Source organism: Liolophura sinensis, chromosome 3 (assembly GCF_032854445.1).
Source record: "Liolophura sinensis isolate JHLJ2023 chromosome 3, CUHK_Ljap_v2, whole genome shotgun sequence".
NCBI lineage: Eukaryota > Metazoa > Mollusca > Polyplacophora > Chitonida > Chitonidae > Liolophura > Liolophura sinensis.
Genome location: NC_088297.1, coordinates 16236531 through 16260792, shown reverse-complemented (window position 1 = coordinate 16260792; position 24262 = coordinate 16236531). Strand labels below are relative to the sequence as shown.

At 49.9% G+C, this 24262-nt stretch overlaps 1 protein-coding gene across 1 annotated transcript in view; it reads right to left on the bottom strand.

The window, feature by feature from the left end:
* The window catches only part of LOC135464236 (mitogen-activated protein kinase 1-like), a 79290-nt gene that overhangs the window by 48280 nt on the left and 6748 nt on the right, over positions 1-24262 (bottom strand). Inside the window, exons 4-6 of the mRNA XM_064741741.1 lie at positions 10319-10508; positions 8907-9039; positions 7494-7565 (exon numbers count right to left, since the gene is read on the bottom strand). Coding sequence (XP_064597811.1) covers positions 7494-7565; positions 8907-9039; positions 10319-10508 — 395 coding nt within the window. The remainder of the gene's footprint in view (positions 1-7493; positions 7566-8906; positions 9040-10318; positions 10509-24262) is intronic.

Below are 24262 nucleotides of genomic sequence, written 5' to 3'. Positions count from 1 at the left end.
GGGGTCAAAACAATAGACCTCAGTGTCAGACAGTATCCATCGCCGCCGGTACGCCTCGTTATGCTTAAGAGTGGGGCACAGGATCACAAGGTGATAAAAGAAACCGCGGAAAGGGCCCTCAAGCAGGTCCAGCACGAAGACTGTTTTGCTGCAGTTTGTCTGCCCACAGATAATCGAACAGTGGGCGTCACCAATAAAGCACGCTAACGAATCTACCATTCTGGATGTGTGGCTTTGCGGCCATGATCACATAGAGATATACGTTCAACACGCCGGGAGCTTCTCTCTCTTTTGTCACCTGTATCGTAATCCCCTCGCTGGCGTTCAGAACGCACCTCCCACTGCCATGCAGCTCGTCATCGTTGCTTGGCCAAAGGTCAAGCCAGAAGGCGTGCTTGTGCGTCAAGAACTCTTCCAGGGAGACATCTCACAGGCCTAAGTCTTTAACAACCCTGGCCACCTCAGGGTCCCTGAGGCTGCTGGACCTCGCCCCATTGCTGGTACGCCCGCATGCCCTGGCTGTACAGCAGATTGCGGACCCCTTCTATTGTGACTTCTACTTTGGTGATCTTCGGGTTGTAGAAGGATTCCAACCTCCTCTTCCACTGGGTTCCTTTAGTCTCGAACAGCATGAGGATGCCTTTCATTGCTCTTGCAGGTGTGTTCAGGTTTATGTTCCAGAGAGTATCAGACTTGTCCTTCACAAACTTTTGGTGGCAGAGGATGCGATCATACAGAATGGAGACGCCCCCGGCAAACTGGGTGCGGATCTGTCTAGCAAGCTCCTCTTCGGTGACTATATTGAATTCCAGGCTGATGTTGTCGATGGTGTAAGCTGCGTCAGCATCGTCTGTTGCCTGCATGACCCGGCCGTAATTGTTGAACGTCAGTTCGTACTCCAGTCAGTCGGCCAAGGCACTCTGGTAGAATGGCATGTGGCCATCTAGAAGCTCAAAGTCTAGCGCAATGTGGAACCGGCTGCCAAAGGCGTTAGCGATGGCATTTTCTCCAGTATTGTCGTCACTTGCGTCACCCGCTCCGACTCAAAGTTTAAGCATGTTTTCGCTGCCAATGCCTTGGTAGGCCGCATTCTGCCGTTCGTTTTTGGTCAGCCATAAGTGGCCGAAGCAATGAAACACATCAGAGTCGTCGATGGACATTACCTCATTCCCGCTGATTCTGATCGTGGTTTTCTTGACTACTGCGCGTCCGAGATTCCCGAACACTGAGGCGTTCGGGTCGGAAGAATTGATCGTGATCAAGAAGGCCAAGCGCACAGTACCGGGCACAATGACGTCATTTGCGCCGAAGTTAGGGAAGTGGACCAAGAGTTGTTGATTCTGGTCGATCGTACTCGGGTTGTTGGTGACGACCAAGGACTGCCATACACCTTGTACCCCCCAAGGCTTACGGAGTGTTCTGAAAGGGTTTAGGCTGCGTCTGCATGCATCCATTGTTGTGTTGAAGGCATACCTTGCAATGTTCAATACGAGGATTATGGCAGACTATGACTTTGATAATCCGGCGTTTGGCGACGCCCAAGAGGACAACAACATCGACGACGAGCAGGCCACTCTCCTTGCAGGTGATGATGTTCCCGAGCAACAAAGCCGGGGTGCGGCCGCCAAAAACCTTCAACAAGAGCTGACGCAGGCCGCCGTGAATGATTACTTCAATGCCTTGGCGAAGGCGGATCCCAGCCTTACCCCACTCTTTCGCGATTACATGAAAATTGAGGTTGTCCAAGGGCGTCTGCGACTCGTGGCCCACCCCACTCTCGACATCATCAACAAAAGAACACGTGGACCGCTAGCCCACTCAACAGTCACCAATAAAGGAGGGGTTGATGTTGTTAAGGGGGAAGGGGGGCTGGGCTTTATAGACTGGAAAAGAAGAGAACAGACAATGTTGCATCCGGCAGCAGTTGCAGCCCTGGAGACAGCGAGTTCAGCACTCGGTGCCGGGGCCGGCACGGCAGATACCACAGAGCTTGATGATTTAAGCCAACCAGCGAAAAACGCCGATGATGCTGTCCACACACTGGAAACAAGCTTGACGAATAGTGAGGTCGAACGGGCTGTTGAAGCGATAAACGACCCTCCTCTTCCCATGCGAGAACTCCAGGGGCTTGACAAGGCACTGCAGACCTCGGAAGGCGAACACGCGAATAACCTTGCCAAGCTGTCAAGTCCCGATAAGGACATCGCAAAACAAAGAAAGAAGTTGGAGAAGGCCACTGATTAATTCTCCCAGCACCGGATCGCAGACCGGATAAGGAATCTCGAGGACAAGAGGGTGGCCCGGCTCGAAGCAGCCTCTTTAACGGGTGAAGCCCTGCGCATGCAAATACGCCGCATCAAGCAGACGATCGATTGCATCCTACACAAGGATACCACTCTGGCCAAGCGCGTCCGCACCCTCTTCCGGGAGCAGGGAATAACCGTGGTCTCCATTTTCACGCCAATTGGGATGGCGATCTCGACACTGGGGCTAGCGATAAAGTTGGCGTTGACTGGTGGGTCCAGCGGGGGCATCCAGTCAACGCCATCTCTATCCGACGGGCACGGTCTTAAAGAATGGGTGAAAAAGCATCTCCAGTCCCTGGCGCGCGCCCTTGGCAAGCTGGCTGGGAAGGCTGCCGCTGCGATTCCGGGTAATATTGGCAGTATCGTGTCCTGGCTACTGAATCTTCTCGGGAAAGCGGCTGGGTGGCTGGCCGATAATGTCTGGGCTCTAGTCGTTGCAGTAGGTGGCCTAATGCTCGTGCCTGTTCGCAGGTATTTAACGCATAGTCCACAGCAGCAGTAAGCCGATACCAACCCCAGCGACGACGATGGCTGTCTTCTCCGCATCATGATTCTTTTGCTTTGGAAATAAGGGTTCTTGTTTGCCTCTGTGCGCAGTGGGTGCTGGGGCGCTTTCTTGTGGATCAACGATCCCATGGGAAGGTGCGCGCTTGTGCAAAGTGGGCAGCACTTTAGCGTTCACACCCTCATTGGCACCTAGCTTCTGGTCCTCTGTGGCCACGACGATTTTGTTGTTGTAGTTCGCCACATGGCCAATCTGCAGAATCATGTCGCTGGAGGCCATATATAGGCCTATGCCATACACAAAGTCTACAGAGCTCCCGGCATACTGTAGCACGTCCTGGTAGCGTTTGATAGCAGACGGAAGGTCGATCGGAGAAGAAATAGCGTCTTCAACGTTCACGGCAAACTGTTTTTGCGCGTCGAAAGCTGTGCCCGTGCCTAGAATACGCGCCCTTGTTTGCGCTTGGGAGCCCACACGTATGTACGGATGGAATCGTTTAGGCGCTCTACACCCGGCTGCATGAATCCTTGGGATTTGTCGACAATGAACGACGCCCAAGCCTCCTCGGCGTCCTGCTCGATGTAGTCGACATAGAGCGCTGTAGAATTTCTAGAGAACAACATCCTGCTTGGATCGAAGGTCCCATCGCCAATGGGGCTGTAGCCCGTTCTCGTGACATAGTAATATGCCACTCCTAGGCCGTGATTCACCCCCCAGCGCCTCCAGTCTGTGTGCGCATCTACGCGGAACTCCCTACAAATCCTCTCATAGGCCCTCTAGTCATAGTGGTTTTTGAATGTCGCCCACGCTCTGTCTTGATCGGGGGCGAGAAGATGGTCTTTTGCAGATACTCCACAGCCCGTGGTTAAGCACCAGACCGCGAAGTTCACTTGGTTCTGCCAGAATTGCATAGGATTGGTGTTCCAGGCCTTAACAATTGAATCGCTGCTTATCTTTGGCAGCCGGTACTTGGCCAACACATCTGTGAACTCGACCAGAAAGGCCTTCTCTTCATCGATGTAGATGTCAAATCGCGTGAGCTGCTCTGCATGGATTTGGATACTATGAAATGCCCCGGCCTTGTAAGTGGCCGCTCTATTGAACCTGTATGCCTCGCTGTTCATCATGGCTAAGATGTTTATCACATTAACTGACATTCTAAATGGGGCACAGCACACGCTGCCTCATGCCCTTAACAACCTCGACGGCCGCCTTAAAAAAGCCCTTCGCGAGATAACATTCTACCCGAACTGGGTGAATATCCCCTTCGGACCGGGCTTCTTTCTTGATGGCAAACATGTTGAAGTGCCGACGGGCTACTACAATGTCTGTATGCTGGACAAGGGTATATTCCGCCCGCATGGGGTTTCTCTGGAAATGAATGAAGCCACGGGCCGCCTAGTACTTACCCCCCATAGAAATGCCATCATAATGGTCCATGAGCTTGCCCCCATCTTAGGGTTCTCCGACGGGAATATCCCTATAGAGGGGATTGTGGAAGGTGATAAGCCATCTAACTTGGTCCCACAAAAAGAAGCCTTTGTGCATTTAGATGAACTGAGCACCTCAGACAACGTGAGAATAACCTCAGGTTTCGGTGGCAGTTCCACACTACTTCGGGCCATCGCCGTGACCTTTGAAGGGATAAACTGCGGGAAGACGGTTTCATTTCCCAACCCACAGTACAAAACCTTGCGCGCCGACTATATAACGCACTTGACCGTGGCACTTTTAGACAAAGACGGCAAGTATATGAATGTAGGGAACCTCAGTGTCACCCTAGATATAAAATGAGTATGGAGGACGCAGCCGGTCCCAGGTCTGCGTGCCTGTCTTTAAGCGACTTGGCAGATGTGTCGGAGTTCCAACTTCAAGGCCAGGAAGGTAAAATCTACGCCTTCCAGTTTCAAAGTGGCAAGGACAGCCACAAAAAGATTACGGGGGGGGCAAGCAGAACCTGCCACGTTTGCTTCCCTTCAAGATGTCTCATCCTCTGCAGAGCAAGAGCGCAGGTCGCCGTCTGAGGTGATTGAAGAACAAAAACTCTCATTAATTCGCCTTGAAGACCGCTTTGTTCTTACCAGAGCTCGGGACCCCGACTGGTTCATAGATGTGAAGGTGACCCCGATGTCGGTCCAGGCCACCGGGGTCGATGTGAATAAATTTTCAACTCCGGAGCCCATTTCGTGTCGTACGTAGCAACAGGCAGTTGTCTTCTAGATTGGGACAGAATAGGCCACTTTGTACTAAGGGCGTCGCCAGGGGGAGAGACCGTACGTCTTACCGCGCAAACGGATTTTAAGGCCGCCCTACCACTACCCCTTAAATCTGTGCTTATCATTGACCTCATAATTGGCGCGGCCTCTCAACGCCGTTGCACCTTGATTACCGGGTTGAAAATAAGGTGACCTGCAGAGCACGATGGAAAGGAGCTCAGAATTATGATCAAATTACTGGCCCAGGGCGACCCAGTCGTCCGGAGCACTCTTGAGGATATACGAGTCGTCACAGGGGGGTTTTCAATCTCGATGAAATCTATTCGCCGCTTTCGTGTTAGTCATCCCAATGATAACTTAGAGCTTACCGACATTATTGATTCGTAGGACGGACAATATGGGGCGACTGTACCCATCAATCTTGGCTGAAGACACCTTGAAGCCGGAGGGCGCGGCGCCGACGATTACGAATGACCACCCCTTGGCCCCAACCGCGCCAATGATTATGGTTGAAAACGCCCCGACCGCGCCGCCGGAGAGCGTGGCACACGCCCATCGTCTGCAGTATATCAGCGAAATACAGAATCAGCTTGAATCTGAGCGAGATCTCCGTCGGGCTTTGTACAAAAACTACCGGCGCGGTGTCTTAGCCGCCAAGGCCCTTGATTCAGCCATGCTCACGGCCGGTTTGGGACTAGGGGTTGCAGGCGTGGGGCTACTCACAACGATAATTGCAGCCCCTGCTGTCTTGGCCATGGAAGCTGCGGCCCTAGCTTGCGGTGTCTTAAATGTCGCAGGAAAATTCGTTAACCGCCGGCTTCACGCAAAGGCCAAGAAACATAACGATATACGGCTGTTGGCTGAGGCCAAACTTAACAGCATCCGTGCGCAGGTGTCTACGGCATTATCTGATGGTGTTATTTCAGACATGGAGTTCAAGTAAATCGTTCAGGAGCTCAAGAACTACTCTGATCTGAAGCAGGAGATACGCACCAAGTCTCGTAAGGTATTCAACGTCGTAGAGATCAATGAAAGTACGAAAAAACAGCTTATAGATCGCGGCCGAAAACTAGCTCGGCAAGAGTTGAAGTGAGAGGCTCAGACGGCGAGGCTCAGACGGTTTTCATATTGACGATGCCGCTGAAGACCGAGTGGGAGCGGATCAGGTGGACATTGTGCGCCGTCGCCGTGTGGCCGTCAAAGGTTAAAGGCTCATAGGTGCGCTTGCCGGTCTTGGCGTCACGGTGGGCCTTCGTGTAGACTGAATCGAGAAGACCGTCGAAAGCGGTTTGCCGGAGGCCTTGGTGGCCTCGCAAGCGGCGATGAGCTCAGCGCAGTCGAAGATGACATTATACGCCATGTCTGACTTGTCTTTCTGGTACGTGTTTCGGCGGGGGATAGACCGAAAGACCGATGTGTTTAACTGCGACATAAGAAGGGGCTGGGGGCCTCTATTTGTTCTGGGAAGGGCCCCGGGGGTAGGGTTGTTGCCTCATTAGCTCGGGCAGCAGCAGGTTTTCATAATACTGCCGGATGGGCTCGGGGTGCTCCACCGAAGCGCACACGTCGTTGGTGAAGAGCTTCAGCACGAGCAGCCGACCCGCGTGGACACGGCCGTCTTCAAACATGCTGTGGGTGACTTCTTTGTAGCCTAGCAAGTCTTGCACCGTGCCGACTAACTTCGTCCAAAGAGGCCGGCCGTCCGCGGGAGATCCCATGAAGATGATGATTCATTGTATGCGCTGTATACCTAATAAGAAGTTTCAATAGCCGCCAGACCCTCCGCTGGGGGGCTGGGGGCCTCTATTTGTTCCGGGGTGGGCCCCAAGGGGAGGGTGCGCCAGAACCTATAGTGTGTATATGCCTCGAGATGAGGCTGGGAGCCCCTATTTACCAGGGGGTGGGTGTTCAGGGAATGGGGATTGGGAGCCTCTATTTGTTATGGGGAGGGCCCCAAGGCGGGGGTGTGCCAGAACCCCTTTTCCCTATACTACTTCATTATTATTTTAGGATAGAATATTATCACCATACTGACATTTGGCAGCCAATGAAAATAGCTGCACAAACTTTTTTAACCTTTGTCTTCACTGCATAAACAAGGACTATAAACATGCTATTAGCATTCTGCAGCCAATGTAAATAGATCCGCATATTTTTTACATTTTTGTTCACAATCTTAAAGTGGACTATATGCATCATATCAGCAGCCAATGCAAACAGCGCTGCATCTTTTCTGCAGATTTGTCTTCCCTTTGAACAATATGGATAATGTCTGAACTCGACAGCACAGTCACAAAATCTGTTTCAAATTACAATTCTCATGTTTGACTCTCTGCAAATATGTAGACAGAAAAAAGTAAAACAGAATAAAAAAAAGGGTTTTCAGGTGAATTGTCTTCAAGGTCTTTCAAACAATTAATCCTCCATTTCCTTGGCTCCTGCACTGTCACAGGTACAAAAGGATACAGTGCTTCCCTGGAAACAGCGGTCTGTTAGCCAACATCTCCGCCAGGATACATCCCACGGACCACACGTCAACTGAGGGGAGGGGGTCAAGGAACACCACCATACAGCAGGGGAATACAACAAAACATGACAACAACAGCAACACTCACTGTAAGGTTCAAATTTATACCTTGTTGGTAATAAATACGGTATGCCGGAATCTTCCACTTACAAGACGGTGACGTCTACAAATATCCTACTTGCCAAAGCTCCTAATCTAAAGCTGCGGTCAAACCAAAAAGAGCTGGATTCAAGCTTGCAACCTCTTGGAACTGTGGTCATGGTTCAATAGGGCTGCTCTGAATTACCTCCCTTGTTTTTGAGGCGTGAAACTACGAGTCGTGAGGGCCTTGCCTATTAAACCATGCAGGGTGTAGGTTATGTCACAACAGTGGAAAATATTTTGTAGGTCAAAGAATGTAATAAAACAAGGTACAAGCAGTTGAGAATCACAGAAATGTCGAGAGATCTTAAATGAAGCGGATGTTTTTTAAGTTTATAGATAGAACATATAACATTTCACAGAGTTTGCCTAAGTTGTCTACTGTATTTAACCAGGGCCAAATTACCACCAAATGAACTGACAAAATACAGGATTATCCTGGACTTGACAAAATTGAAATCTGTCTTAAATCTAGGTTTGTACAGCATAAAACACCAATCAAACAAATAAATAAATAAATAAAGCTAGGTCTTACAACTATGCCACTTTAACTCCTAAACTTGCTATTAGCCATTTTCTGAGGTCCCACCTAACCAGAGTGTACCTTTTAAACAGGAGAGGGATCTCAAGGGAAGTATTTAGGTGCACCCTTATTGCCTCCTTTAGCTTAATGATCCAGCTAAGGCATTCAGAAGTTATTATTTTCAAAATGAAAACAAGGCAACTAATAAATCCCAAAATGTACAAGAATGATATAAAGAGATGTCAAAATACTGAAATGTGTAGAGTTCCATTTATCCTGAGGTGAATGGAGTAGCCTAAAGGTATGATGGAGTCCGAGTCGAAGTCGGGAGACCTGGTTTCAATTCAAAGACTTAAAATAGCACATGTTGCTGCCTGATTTGGCGCTCAGTTCTGAGAGGTTTAAGCTAAAAAACAGGACCGGTTGGCCCTGTGTCAGTATAATGAGACTAAGTGGGGTGTCATGTCTGGTGTCTTTAGTATAATATTTCAGTGGCAGCAGCACTTTGATGGCATGGAGTTGCCCTGCCACAAGAAGACATAGTATATGTACACACACTTAATATCTCCTCGCACAAATAACTGAAAAATAGTTCAGTGCGACGTAACACCCCAAGCATACATACATACATTACACACTCTGGAAAACAGGGGCTCTGTGACTAGGAGGCCCAGAGTGACAAGGATACTGGATTTTGTGTAGCCCTTGGAGCTGAGCATGATCTCTGGGGCGCGGTACCATCTGGTGGCCACATACTCTGTGAGGAACCCCGTGTGGTCATGGTCTGGGTCAACCACTCGTGCTAAGCCAAAATCACAAATCTGAAAGCCCAAGATAGGTATAGTGTGAGAAGTGATATGTTGTGAGTAGGGATGAAGTATGATGAACAGTGAGTATTAGAGGATGGAGGCACAGTGAATGTTGTGTATCACAAGACAAGGATGGGGCATATCAACAAAAGTTTGGCAAAAGAAAACATCCTCCGTCTTAAAATCACAAACCATAGTCATGGCATCTGATATTGATAAGAGAGTGCTTGGTGCAACCAAATCAGTTTACCTGTCCGGCCAATTTGTAAATCCAGGTGTACTCATACAAATCTGTTCTAAATCGACCCATGGATGTCTCACAAAACTACACCATGGTGTTTAAAAACAAGACGTGTGTTACAATAATAAACCTAAATGTCACAAAAAATCAAAGAGAAAGGCAATCCATGCAGGCCACAAAACAAAAACAGATGTGGCTGGCTAAATTCTAAGGCCGCCGCAAACCTGAGCCAAATGCTCAGCTATTGACCACAAGTAACCAAAATCATCTCATGTGTGTGTAGTTTTCATGAGTGTGATCATGAGTCCAGTATCTAGCCTGTTTGATATTTTCAGACAGATCAGAGAAAAACCTTACCTTGTGCAGGGAACATAAGGTACCAACTCGGCCAGGTACATAAACAGATACATGTGTGTGTAGTTTTTGGTGAGATTTTCGCCTCGTGTGATCATGAGTCCAGTATCTAGCCTGTTTGATATTTTCAGACAGGTCAGAGAAAAACCTTACCTTGTGCAGGGAACATAAGGTACCAACTCGGCCAGGTACATAAACAGATACATGTGTGTGTAGTTTTTGGTGAGATTTTCGCCACGTGAGATCATGAGTCCATTATCTAGCCTGTTTGATATTTTCAGACAGATCAGAGAAAAACCTTACCTTGTGCAGGGAACATAAGGTACCAACTCGGCCAGGTACATAAACAGATACATGTGTGTGTAGTTTTTGGTGAGATTTTCGCCTCGTGTGATCATGAGTCCAGTATCTAGCCTGTTTGATATTTTCAGACAGGTCAGAGAAAAACCTTACCTTGTGCAGGGAACATAAGGTACCAACTCGGCCAGGTACATAAACAGGTACATATAAATGCGCTAATAAAAACATGGAGAATGAACAAAATAAAAAGGTGGATTTTTAGTTTTATTTTTAACCATTTTTGGATTTCTTGGCTCGTCCGCTAAACACAGTACAAAACTGGTGTCATCTTTACCGTTCGGCTACGATCTACTCCCTTACTAGCTGTAGTGTGACACTTCTGCGCATGTGGCTTACCTTCAAATCACAACTAGTGTTGAGGAGTATGTTACTAGGTTTGAGGTCTCTGTGAAGGACATTAGCGGAGTGGATATACTTGAGACCCCTGAGAATCTGGTAGAGGAAGTAACAGACGTGGTCGTTACCCAGGGATTCGGTCTTCAGCAGCTTGTACATGTCTGTATCCATCAGGCATTGGACGATGTAACTGGCAAAGGTCAAGGTCACTATCAACACAACTCTTGTAGTGAGGCAGTAGTATACAGAGTATAGGTTCTGGCGCACGCGCCCCCCCCCCCCTTGGGTCCCTCTCCATAACAAATAGAGGTCCCCACCCACCCCCCTTTCCCTGCTTCCCCAGACAAGGCATACACACTTATTTACTAGTCTAGCCTACACACACACACATTGATATGAGGCTCCCACCCCCTTCTCGGGTTCTATTAGACATACCAATTGCACCAGGTATGCTTTTACACCAAGCGTGTATACAACATGAGAAACGGTTACAATAATTCGCGGTGGCTTCTCATCGGCTCCACGGAGCTCTGTGGTAAAGAGTTGTCGGGGGGAGTACTGCGGGGGTCACCTATACCGTCTGCGGCAGGGTCCTGGCACCCAGCCATGTTCTGGCTGTGGTTGGGGCGTTAAAAACCGATTTCGGCTTTGCATGGCCTGCGGACATAATAGGGTCCAGACGCGTGAAAGGAAGTGGAGGCACAAGGCTTTCTTGGACGAGTTCAAACGGCTGGCGGCTTTAGAAATTTACAATTGGAGAGTCGTGTGTATAGTTACACCGACTCATACAATGAGGCACCATCAAAGCGCGAGCACTACGGGAGGAGTTTGAGATGCTCATAGGTGTGCGGACCAAGTACCCACGGACCCGTATTGCCTTGGAAGAATTGCAGGGGATTCTCGACAGGCATAAAATGGCTGTGGCTGCGTGGAAGCGGCTGCAAGACATCAAGAACTCCCGAAGTAACGAGGAGTTGAAGCAAGACGTCAAGAACTCCCTCAGTAGCGAGAAGTTGAAGCAAGACAAGAACTTCCTCAGTAACGAGGAGTTGGATGAATTGCTAGGTGGAATACAGGGTTAAATGAAACTAGAATTCACTAACACCTGCAGGGTCATAAGGAATCTCCTCCGGGTCTGGCAGATGGGCGTACCCGAAGGTGTTTGGACGGACCCAGTAGCCTTCTTAGAAGAAATTCGAGGCAGTATTCGCCAGAAGCTAGAAGAAGAGATCCAGGCACTCAACGGGGTTAAGTTATGGATTGGGCCCAGCTCACTACTTTACGAGCCCAGATCTCTTGTGGGATGCGATGTTCAAGAAGACCGGGTACAGCTGGAGCTGTTGACGGACTATGACCAACATCTCTTCATTGAGAAGGGGTTGCGAGGAGGAATCTCCATGCTAAGTAAGCGACACACCAAAGCCAATAATCCGCAGGTGGAGGGATACAACCCCGAAAGTCCAAACAGCTACATCCAATACCTAGACGCCAATAATCTATATGGCTGGGCTATGAGTCAGTTTCTTCCGACGGGCGGCTTTCAGTGGGTAGGTGACGCGCAGCGTCTTGGTAAAACGATTGCTACCCACCTCCACGACAGTCCTGAGGGTTACATCCTCGAGGTTGACCTAGAGTATCCGGCCGACCTACATAACGCACATAACGGCTACCCATTAGCCCCGGAGCGTCTGGTGGTCCAGAAGGAGTGGATGTCAGACTATCAGCACGGCCTTCTCGGCAAGAAAGCGCCTACCAAGGTCGAAAAGCTTGTCCCCATCCTCCGCAACAAGGAACGGTATGTCCTGCACTACTGGAACCTACAGCTGTATCTATCTCTGGGAATGCGCCTGACAAAGGTTCACCGGGCCCTGAGATTCACCCAGAGCCCTTGGATGGAACCCTATATCAGAATGAACACCGAGCTCCGAAAAACAGCCGCGAGTAAATTCGAGAAGGACCTGTACAAGCTAATGAACAACTCGGCCTTCGGAAAAACTATGGAGAACCTCCGGAAGCGTGTGGACGTCAAGCTGGTACACTCTGGTGAAGACGACAAGATCCGACGCTTGATAGCCAGCTCGAGCTTTGCACGGGCAAACATATTTGATGATAACCGCACAGCGCTTCAGATGCACAAGACCCGTCTAGTCCTAAACGTGGGCATGAGCATTCTAGATCTCTGCAAGCACCTGATGTATGACTTCTACTACAACCACATGAAGGCCCAGTACGGAGAGTGCTGCCAGCTCCTCTACACTGACACGGATGGTCTGCTACTCGAGATCACACCTCTTATTACCCACAAGGCCACCCCCTGCACAGCGTAGCAAATATGAAGGTCTTGGGGGAAAATGAAGGATGAGTGCGCAGGGCGGCCGATCGCCGAATACTGCGCCCGAAGATGTACTCCATTCTGGAGGCAGGTGGAGCCAACATTAAGAAGGCCAAGGGCGTGAAAAAGGGAGTTGTGGAAAAGCCCATCCACCATAAGCAGTACAAAGAGGCCCTCTTCCAGAAGACGAAGATCTTCCGACACGATATGGAAGTGCTGCGATCAGAGTGCCATATCTATGGGCAGCACCTGAATAAGGTCTCACCGTCCCCCTTCGATAGTAAGCGCTGGATCGCCGAAGATGGTGTCCACACCTTGGCTTATGGCCATAGAGATGTGGCACCCGCAGGATGGGCTGGAATGGACATCCTCTTTGAGGAACTACTAGCGCCATAGAACCCCATCCGGGGGAAACTCAGTATCGGTAGGCACTATAAGCAACTCCTCACGAACGAATCCCCGTCGTGAGCCATCTGACGTATCATCTAGATAGTACAGCACGGGTTCATTAGGCTTTGTGACAGAGCGCCCAAGCCGATATATCTCTAGAGACCACACAGAATTAGTCGCGCGACGTCGCCCGCCCTCCAGCTCTCCAGGCTGATAGAGATAACAAAGGCCAACACCCTCGGGGATCTTCTGCTCATTAGTTCCAACGGGACAACCTGGAACCGTCGAGGAAGGCCTATGGGGCACCCCTTTTGCCTTGAAGGTGTCTTTCGGCTTTTTACCGATCAGTCTCGTCTCGTTATTCAGAGCGGCCACAACATAGGGTTACCGAGCCACCCATTCAGTAGACCGGTGTTCGGGAGGGAGGCGCATCTCCTGGGCGTACTGATGTCCAAAGAGTCGCTCAGCCAGAGTACGGTTGAAATGCTCCACTATGCCTTGGTCTCGGTGGATATCCACGCGGCCTCGGCGGACTGTAACATCGTGTTTGGCCAGCAGTTGGCTCACTGCACCCATAAACTCGCGCCCTGGGTCATTTTGGAGAAGCTTCGGCCATCTCAGAGGTCCCCGCTTGTAAATGCGAGAGAGAGCATCAGCGACTTCTTTGGAATCTTTAGTAGCCAGAGGTTCCGCCTCCTTGTAGCGAGAAGCGACATCAACAACTGTCAGCGCGTACTTATACAGCTTCCGGCCTCGCCGATCATGTGGTAGAAATAGAAGATTAGCTTGGTGGATGTCATTTGGCGTGGAAACATCGAACATAGGCCTCGTTTTTTTTCGGTGACGAGGCAGGTATATCTGCCAGATAGCCTTCTTTTTCAGCCAGGCCCAGACCACATCTTCGGAAACTTTAGCCGCAGTGACAAGTTTCTGGATGGCCGCGCGGCCCTTCCAGTACCCACGAGGGCTGTAGTAGATATTTGCCAGGCGAGCAGACACCTTACTAGCCATGTCATCAAGGTATTCTAGCAGCCCTCTAACAGATTTGCGACGAAAAAGATGTTAATCGTCGCGGCGTATTTGTGTGCGCAGAACCACCTCACTAGTAAGATCGTGCCTGCCATACAGCGAGGAGCTCAATGGCGAGTCCAGCACAGTCAGTTCGGATTACTTGGTGAGTTTTGCGATTCCGTAACTCATACCACCAACCACACACATTCCCAGGATGACGAAGGTTAACTCGCGGTGTTTTTGATCTTCACTAGGCACACAGAAATCGGAGTGCTGTGGCTTTGAGCCCAGCAGCGCATTGCGTGCATCAGGTGTAAGAGTTTTGCCCGTGACCCTAGAATACTCGCGGATTGAAGCGTCCACATCCCGGAACACTTGGACAGTGTGGCCCTGGCGGCGGAGTTCATCGTTGATCCAGTCCAAGCGCTCAGTGCTCAGGCTTGGAGCTCCTCTACAGCGCAGTCATGGCGCCTCTGCTCTTCGTTGACACCGGAACTCCTCAACATCGAAAACATATAGCTGCTCCCGCTGAAGGCCAAAGTGTTTACGAGGGCGCCGCCCATCATCATTGCCATGGAGGCCATTACTACTGGATTATATTGGGAGGAAGGAGCCCTTGTTTAATTAGCAGTTCCTTCTAAAACATGGCCAGGCCTACATCTGCAATGACCATGCCGATGTCACGGGGTATTAAGTCCAGCTTCGGGAGGGCTCCTTTCAGGAACATCTGGCCAAGACGAGCGTACCCAGTAGCCAGGAGAGAAACCACAGCGGCGTGGTAGGTTGACTAGCATTTTTCCGTCACCGGGTGGAGTAGACATGCTGCTCTATATAGAAGGGGTCGCGTCGTATATTCAAATGGAGATTCTTTTCTTGCGGCGTGATATCTGCACCTCGTGCATGCGGCGTAATATCTGCACCTCGTGTATGTGCTGTATAGTGGCTGTGCCACATGCGTAGCAACACTAGTACTGCAAGGCTGCCAGCGCCTAATAACGCCAGTGGAGCCCTCCAGTGGATGACTTGATGTGCCTTCGTAGAATCCGGTTGCTTTGCGGCCTCCCCCTCCTTCGTAGAATCCGGTTCCTTCGGCTGTTTCTTGGTGGAATCAGCTGCGCCAAGCAAAGCAGCCTTTGCCTCGCGAAGCTCCTCCTTGACCTTTTCAGCCTTGGCCTTTCTCGCTGCAGCACCCGCTCGACCCGCAGCGACTTTTTTGGGATTCTTCGCAGGGCCGTCATTCGTAGAATCCGCTGTCACCCCCTCCGCTTCCTTCGGGCCTTCCGGATTCGTTGTACTCATATTCCTCTGGATCATACGGCTCATTTCTAGGACAGCAGTTGTGTTCAAATGAGCAGTGCTCAGCAGTGGTCATTGCCATGGTTAACGGTGCCAAGTACTTACCATAGCAGTAGTATAGCCAGCAGCTAGCACTGCTAAGCGCCTGTTCAACAAATGGGTCGGTGGCAAGCTGTGCCATGAGCATTGGTCAATTCTCGGGTGGGATTGGTAGGAGCCAGCCGGCCGCCCTTACATATGATCTCAAGAACATACCTCCGAGATCGTTAACCATCAGCGCACCGAGCTTAGCCTCGTACCGGGAGTGCAGCCTTTCAACGTCTTCGTCGCTCATGGCGTCGATCTCAGCGGCTGTTACGTCTTTTCCCAGATATCGCTTGGCCTTCCCACCCACCGCAAGTGCCACCAGCCTATCCCTGAGCTGCCGTGCATCATCTTGTTGGCTGGGGTTGGGCTGTTGGCTCTGGCCGGGCTGTTAGCTGGGGCCGGGGTGTTGGCTTCGGCCGGGCTCCTCCTCTGCGCCCAGAATCTTGTCTATAAGCTCGTTGGTATCCATGCTTCATACGTAGGGGCGCCTACGTTTAATATATAATCTTAGATGTGGCGGGCATATCAGTCATTACCAGGAGCTTAGAATGTGGATTGTTCTTGAGCTTCTGTCGAACCTCTGCCTTTTCGCTCTCGGCCTCGATGATGTGGTTCTCCTCCAGGCATTCGTTGAACGAGTGCCGATCTTTGCAGTGGAATAAAGCCACCCACCTTGTCTGCTCGCGAAAGTCTGAGGACGGCATTGTATTTCTGAGTGAGGATCCAGATGCTTTGCCTTGCATGACGGCCCGAGAAAGCCATGAATGACAGCATTTTTTGTTTCTTCTTCATCGCCTCCAACGCGCAACAATCATCGATGATGTATAGGGTGGGCTCCCCCTCGAACAATCTGTAGAGAGCTCTCAGACAGTCGCTGAGCCGCTCGCCGGGGTCAAAACAATAGACAGGGTCAGACAGTATCCATCGCCGCCGGTACACCTTGTTATGTTTAAGAGTGGGGCACAGGATCACAATGTGATGAAAGAAACCGCGGAAAGGGCCCTCAAGCAGGTCCAGCACGAAGACTGTTTTGCCGCAGTTTGTCTGCCCACAGATAATCGCGCAGTGGGCGTCATCAATAAAACGCGCTAACAAATATACCATTCTGGATGTACAGCTTTGCGTCCATGATCACATATAGATATACGTTCAACACGCCGGGATCTTCTCTCTCTTTTGTCACCTGTATCGTAATCCCCTCGCTGGCGTTCAGAACGCGCCTCCCACTGCCATGCAGCTCGTCATCGTTGCTTGGCCGAAGGTCAAGCCAGAAGGCATGCTTGTGCGTCAAGAACTCTTCCAGGGAGGCGTCTGCCAGGCCTAAGTCTTTAACGACCCTGGCCACCTCAGGGTCCCGCTTCTTAAGGGGTGAGCTGGCGAAGAACCTCTGGACCTCACCCCATTGCTGCTATGCCCACATGCCCTGGCTGTACAACTGATTTAGGACCCCTTCTATTGTGACTTCTACTTTGGTGATCTTCGGGTTATAGGATACCGACCTCCTCCTCCACTGGGTTCCTTTAGTCTCGAACAGCATGAGGATGCCCTTCATTGCTCTCGCGGGCGTGTTCAGGTTTATGTTCCAGAGAGGATCAGACTTGACCTTCACAAACTTTTGGTGGCGGATAAAGCGATCATACAGAATGGAGACGCCCCGGCAAACTGGGTGCGGATCTGTCTAGCGAGCTCCTCTTCGGTGACTATATCGAACTCCAGGCTGATGTTGTCGATGGTGTAAGTCGCGTCGGCATCGTCTGTTGCCTGGATGACCCGGCCGTAATCGTTGAACGTCAGTTCGTACTCCAGTCAGTCGGCCAAGGCACTCTGGTAGAATGGCATGTGGCCATCTAGAAGCTCAAAGTCTAGCGCGATGTGGAACCAGCTGCCAAAGGCGCGAGCGATGGCACTTTCTCCAGTATCGTCGTCACTTGCGTCCTCTGCTCCAACTCGAAGTTTAAGCATGTTTTCGCTGCCGATGCCTTGGTAGGCCGCATTCCGCCGTTCGTTTTTGGTCAGCTATAAGTCGCCGAAGCAATGAAACACATCAGAGTCGTCGATGGACATTACCTCATTCCCGCTGATTCTGATTGTGGTTTTCTTGACTACTGTGTGTCCGAGATTCCCGACCACTGTGGAGTTCGGTCGGATGAATTGATCGTGATCGAGAAGGCCAAGCGCACGGTACCGGGCACAATAACGTCATTTGCGCCGAGGTTGGGGAAGCGGACCAAGAGTTGTTGATTCTGGTCGATCGTACTCGGGTTGTTGGTGACGACCAAGGGCTGCCGTACACCTTATATCCCCGAGTCTTATGGAGTGTTCTGAAGGGGTTTAGCCTGCGTCCGTATGCATCCATTGTGTGTATTGAAGGTATACCTTGCAATGTTCAATACGAGGATTATGGCAGGCTTTGACATTGGTGACCAGGCGTTCGACGAAGCCCAAGAGGACAACAACATCGACGACGAGCAGACCACTCTCCGTGCAGGTGGTGATGTTTCCGAGCAACAAAGCCGGGGTGCGGCCGCCAAAAACCTTCAACAAGAGCTGACACAGGCCGCCATGAATGATTATTACGATGCCTTGGCGAAGGCGGATCCCAGCCTTACCCCCCTCTTTCGCGATTACATGAAGTTTAAGGTTGTCCAAGGGCGTCTGTGACTCCTGGCCCAGCCCAAACTGGACATCATCAACAAACGAACAGGTGAACCGCTAGCCCTCTCAACAGTCGCCAATAAAGGAGGGGTTAATGTTGTTAGGGGGGAAGGGGGGCTGGGCTTTATAGACAGGAAAAGAAGAGAACAGACATTGTTGCATCCAGCAGCTGTCGCAGCCCTGGAGCCAGCGACCGGCGAGGCAGATACCATGGAGCTTGATGATTTAAGCCAACCAGCGAAAAAGGCCGCTGATGCTGTCCACACAGTGGAAACAAGCTTGACGAATAGTGAGGTCAGTCGGGGTCTTGAAACGATAAACGACCCTCCTCTTCCCATGCGAGAACTTCTGGGGCTTGACAAGGCACTGTAGACCTCGGAAGGCGAACACGCGAATAACCTCGCCAAGCTGTCAAGTCTCGATAAGGACATCAAAAAACAAAAACAGAAGTTGGAGAAGGCCACTGATGAATTCTCCCGGTGCTGGATCGCAGACCGGATAAGGAATGTCGAGGACGAGAGGGTGGCCCGGCTCGAAGCAGCCTCTTTAATGGGCAAAGCCCTGTGCATGCAAATACGCCGCATCAAGCAGACGATCGATCACATCTGGCCAACCGCGTCCGCACCCTGTTCCGGGAGCAAAGAACAATCGTGGTCTCACGCCAATTGGGATGGTGATCTTGACACTGGGGCTAGGGATAAAGTTGGCGCTGACTGGTGGGTCCGGCGGGGGCATCCAGCCAACACCACCTCCATCCGACGGGCACGGTCTTAAAGAATGGGTGAAAAAGCATCTCCAGTCCCTGGCGCGCGCCCTTGGCAAGCTGGCTGGGAATGCTGCTGCTGCGATTCCGGGTATTATTGGCAGTATCGTGTCCCGGCTACTGAACCTTCTTGGGAAAGCGGCTGGGTGGCTGGCCGATAATGTCTGGGCTGTAGTCGTCGCAGTAGGTGGTCTAATGCTCGTGGCTGTTCGCAAGTATTTAACGCATAGTCCACAGCAGCAGTAAGCCAATACCAACCCCAGCGACGACGATGGCTGTCTTCTCCGCATCATGATTCTTTTGCTTTGGAAATAGGGGTTCTTTTTTGCCTCCAGCGGCAGCAACATGCTGAACGCACGCGGTGGGTGTTGGGACGCTTTCTTGTGGCTCAACGATCCCACGGGAAGGTGCGCGCTTGTGCAAAATGGGCGGCACATTAGCGTTCACACCCTCATTAGCACCTAGCTTCTGGTCCTCTGTGGCCACGACGATTTTGTTGCTGTAGTTCGCCACATGGCCGATGTGCAGAAGCATGTCGCTGGGGGCCATATATAGGCCTATGCCATACACAAAGTCTACAGAACTCCCGGCATACTGTAGCACGTCCTGGTAGCGTTTGATAGCAGAGGGAAGGTCGATCGGAGAGGAAATAGCGTCTTCAACGTTCGCGGCAAACTGTTTTTGTGCGTCGAAGGCTGTGCCCGTGCCTAGAATACGCGCCCTTGTTTGCGCTTGAGCGCTTAGAATAGCCAACACGTATGTCCGGATGGAATCGTTTAGGCGCTCTTCCCCCGGCTGCATGAATCCTTGGGATTTGTCGGCAATGAACAACGCCCAAGCCTCCTTGGCGTCCTGCTGGACGTAGTCGAAGTGGAGCGCTGCAGGCTTTCTAGAGAATGACATCCTGCTCGTATCGAAGGTCCCATTGCCAATGGGGCTGTAGCCCATTCTCGTGACATAGTAATATGCCACTCCGAGGCCGTGATTCACCCCCCTGCGCCTCCAGTCTGTGTGCGCATCTACGCGGAACTCCCTACAAATCCTCTCATAGGCCCTCTTGTCATAGGGGTTTTTGAATGTCGCCCACGCTCTGTCTTGCGGCAGGGGGGCCTGGATCTTTTCCAAGATCCGCCTAACATGGTAATACACATGGAACGTGTACAGGGCCCTTATTCATTGGTCGGGGGGGAGAAGATGGTCTTTTGCAGAGACGCCACAGCCCGTGGTTGCGCACCAGACCGCGAAGTTCACTTGGTTCTGCCAGAATTGCATAGGATGGTGTTCCAGGCCCGAACAATGTCATTGCTGGTTATCTTTGGCAGCCGGTACTTGGCCAACACATCTGTGAACTGGACTGGAAAGGCCTTCTTTTCATTGATGTAGATGTCAAATCGCGTGAGCTGCTCTGCATGGGTTTGGATACTATGAAATGCCCCGGCCTTGTAAGTGGCCTCTCTACTGAGCCCGTAAGCCTCGCTGTTCATCGTGGCTAAGATGTTCATCACATTGACTGACATTCTAAATGGGGCACAGCACACGCTGCCTCATGCCCTTAACAACCTTGACGGCCGCCTTAAAACCGCCCTTCGCGAGATAACATTCTACCCGGCCTGGGTGAATATCCCCTCCGGAGTGGGCTTCTTGCTTGAGGGCAAACGAGGAAGTGCCGACGGGCTACTACAATGTCTGTACGCTGGACAAGGACATATTCCCCCTGCATGGGGTTTCTCTGGGATTGAATGAAGCCACGGGCCGCTTAGTCCTTACACTCCCTAGAAATACCTTCATAATACTCCAAGAGCTTGCCCCCATCTTAGGGTTCTCCGACGGGATGACTCCCATAGGGGGGACTGTGGAGGGTGAAAAGCTACCTAACTTGGTCTCACACAAAGAAGTCTTCGTGCATTTAGATGAACTGAGCACCTCAGACAACGTGAGAATAAACTCCACACTACTTAAAGCCATCGCCGTGACTGGTGAAGGGATTAACTGCGGGAAGACGGTTTCATTTCCCAACCCAAAGTACAAAACCTTGCGCGCCGACTATATAACGCACTTGACCGTGGCACTTTTAGACAAAGACGGCAAGTATATGAATGTAGGGTACCTCAGTGCTACCCTTGAAATACAATGAGTATGGTGGACGCAGCCGGTCCCAGGTCTGGGTGCCTGTCTTTAAGCGACTTGGCTGATGTGTCGGAGTTCCAACTTCAAGGCCAGGAAGGTAAAATCTACGCCTTCCAGTTTCAAAGTGGCAAGTACAACCGCAAAAAATGATTATGGGGGGGCAAGCAGAACCTGCCACGTTTGCTTCCCTTTAAGATGTCTCATCCTCTGTAGAGCAAGAGCGCAGGTCGCCGTCTGAGGTGATTGAAGAACAAAAACTCGCCTGAAGAACAATTAATTTGCCTTGAAGACCGCTTTGTTCTTACCAGATTGGTTTGTAGATGTGAAGGTGACCCCGATGACGGTCCAGACCACCAGGGCCCGGGTGAAAAAAGTTTCCAACTCCGTAACCTCTTTCGTGTCGTGGGTACCAACCAGCGACTGTCATATAGCTTTGGGTGGAGGAGGTTACTTCACACTATCTGCGGTGCCGGGTGTAGAGACCGTGCGTCTTAGCGCGTAATCCACATCTACGGCCATGCTACGAATAAACCCTGGATCTATACTTATCTTCAACATCATACTTGGCGAGGCCTCTCAGCGCTGTTCCTCCATGATTACCGGGGTGAGACTAAAGTGGCCTGCAGAGCACGATGGACAGGAGCTCAGACTTATGATCAAATTACCGGCCCAGGGCGACCCAGTCATCTGGAGCTCTCTCAAGGATATACGGGTCTTTGCAGGGGGCGTTGTCAATCTCAATGACATCTATTTAGAGTCCGATATAAGACTTCGCAGCTTTCGTGTTAGTAGTCCCGATGACAATTTAGCGTTTACCGACATTATTGATTCCTAGGACGGATAATATGGGACGACTGTACCCGGCGATCACGGATGAAAACCCCTTGCCGCCGGAGGGCGCGGCGCAGACGATTACGGATGACCACCCCTTGGCCCCGACCACGCCGCCGGAGAGCGTGGCGCACGCCCATTGTCTGCAGTATATCAGCGAAATACAGAATCAACTTGAATCTGAGCGAGATCTCCGTCGGGCCTTGTACAAAAAGTACCGGCATGGTGTCTTAGGTGCCAAGGCCCTTGATTTGGCCATGCTCACGGCCGGTTTGGGACTAGGGGTTGCAGGCGTGGGACTACTCACAACAATAATTGCAGCCCCTGCTGTCTTGGCCATGGAAGCTGCGGCCCTAGCTTGCGGTGTCTTAAATATCGCCGGAAAATACGTTAGCCACCGACTTCATGCAAAGGCCAAGAAACATAACGATATACGGCTGTTGGCTGAGGCCAAACTTAACAGCATCTGTGCGCAGGTATCTACGGCATTATCTGATGGTGTTATTTCGGACATAGAGTTCAAGCAAGTCGTTCAGGAGCTCAAGAACTACTCTGATCTGAAGCAGGAGATACGCGCTAAGTCTCGTAAGGCATTCAACGCCTTAGAGATCGATGAAAGCACAAAAAAAACAGCTTATAGATCGCGGCCGAAAACTAGCTCGGCAAGAGCTTAAAAACGCTCTTTCCGAATGATGTTCTGGGGAGGTGCCCAGGGCAACCCCCATGCTATGTCTCGAGAGCCCCGGGGGCAGGGCATTAGCCAGGATCTGACAATAGGGCGTCCAGGGTGTTTGGGGGCCGCCGTAAATAAGCAGGGGGTCTGCCGCCGGAGACATTTTATCGCCACTGTATCATTGAAAATCAAGACCTTTTAATAGCTTTAATTGCCATTATATCACTGGAAATAATGTATTACTATTGGACCCCAGAAATTGACTGTTTTAGGGGCACCTAATATATCACACTTTTCCCACCAATGACCTACACTGAGTGCAAATCACTAAAAAGAGTACATAAATTTTATATTTAACTATGTAAGGTTACAATCTGTTATGCTTTGGACAACCAAGTGTGAAACAGGAGGTAGAAAAACAAATTGAACTGTAAAATACACAATTCAATACAGATGCAAGGAAAACAATGGCAATTTGGCGCAGCAGTTTAAGTGTGAATGCTGTGAATCAGGAGGTAGAAATAAATAAACAGTAAAATACAGAAAAAGGAAGACAATCAAAATGCATGGTAATTTGGCACAGCAGGTGCATGTCACTCACAGTTACACTACTTCACATGCAGCGGAACCAAATCAGAATACAGTATACATAGCTCTTACAACTGAGACTGAGAACAGGCAAAATTATCACCACTGAATCTGTGACTGTCACTCACTAAAAAGAGTAGTGTCACCATACGATTTGAGCAGCTAAGTCACAGTAGTTAGAAATAAACTTTGTAAAAATACAAAAAACAAGAAACAATTCAAATACATGTACTATCAGTTACATATCTTATGGTATGTGCATGTAGGTTGTCCGGTCTTGGTACTCAAGGCTACGTGGCTGTGTTTTACTCATACATGTTCATTAAAGCATACTGTATGGGCATTATTCTGCCTAGACTTTTAAATTTGCACTGTCTGTTAAGCCCAGAAATTGTCCAATGCACCCAATGTATATTTGTCTCCAACATCAAATATTAAAGCCACATAAAATGCACTGTACATGTAAGTTGCTCTTTCAAATGTCAAAAAAAAAAAAATTGACAAATTCCAGTTGAAAAATCATGCTGTTTCAAAGTTTGAAAAAGAACTTTCATTTCACATCTGTTTACAAATAGGCCTATACAAAGCTTACAAATCCCCCACCTTTAAGTCTACTGTATCCCAGAGGTAATGTAGAAACTAGGAAACACCGCCAAGTATCTAATGGCCTCAGCTCAGAGTGCATTTTGGGCATGAAATTCATGTACACTACAGCGTAAAAAACACTTTAGATCAAGATTTACATGATATTAGATTTACATGATATTAGATTTACATTTATATTTTTGTATAATTTATTTTTTCTGGCATGAAATTGGTGTTGAAAAGTTGGATTTCCCATTACAGGAACTATATCCTGCACATTAAAATAACTCATTATTTGTTTTTTTTTTTTTGTTTAAAACAAATTTAGATCTGCTGTGTCTGCTGTATTGTGTTATAACTGTGTGGGCTGCAGAAATCTGAATATGTAATCCACAATTACTCCACATTCAAATGCATTTAATACTACTCAACAAAACACACTCGTGTATTTGGTTTAAATACTGAACACTCATCTTCACTAATAATAATTAAGGCAAACTTTTGATACAAATACACTTGCAGCTGTTCTTTCCTATAATAATGCCATACAATAGCAAAAAGAAAAAAAAGGTGTAGAAGGTATAGACAGTAATACAAGATAATTAC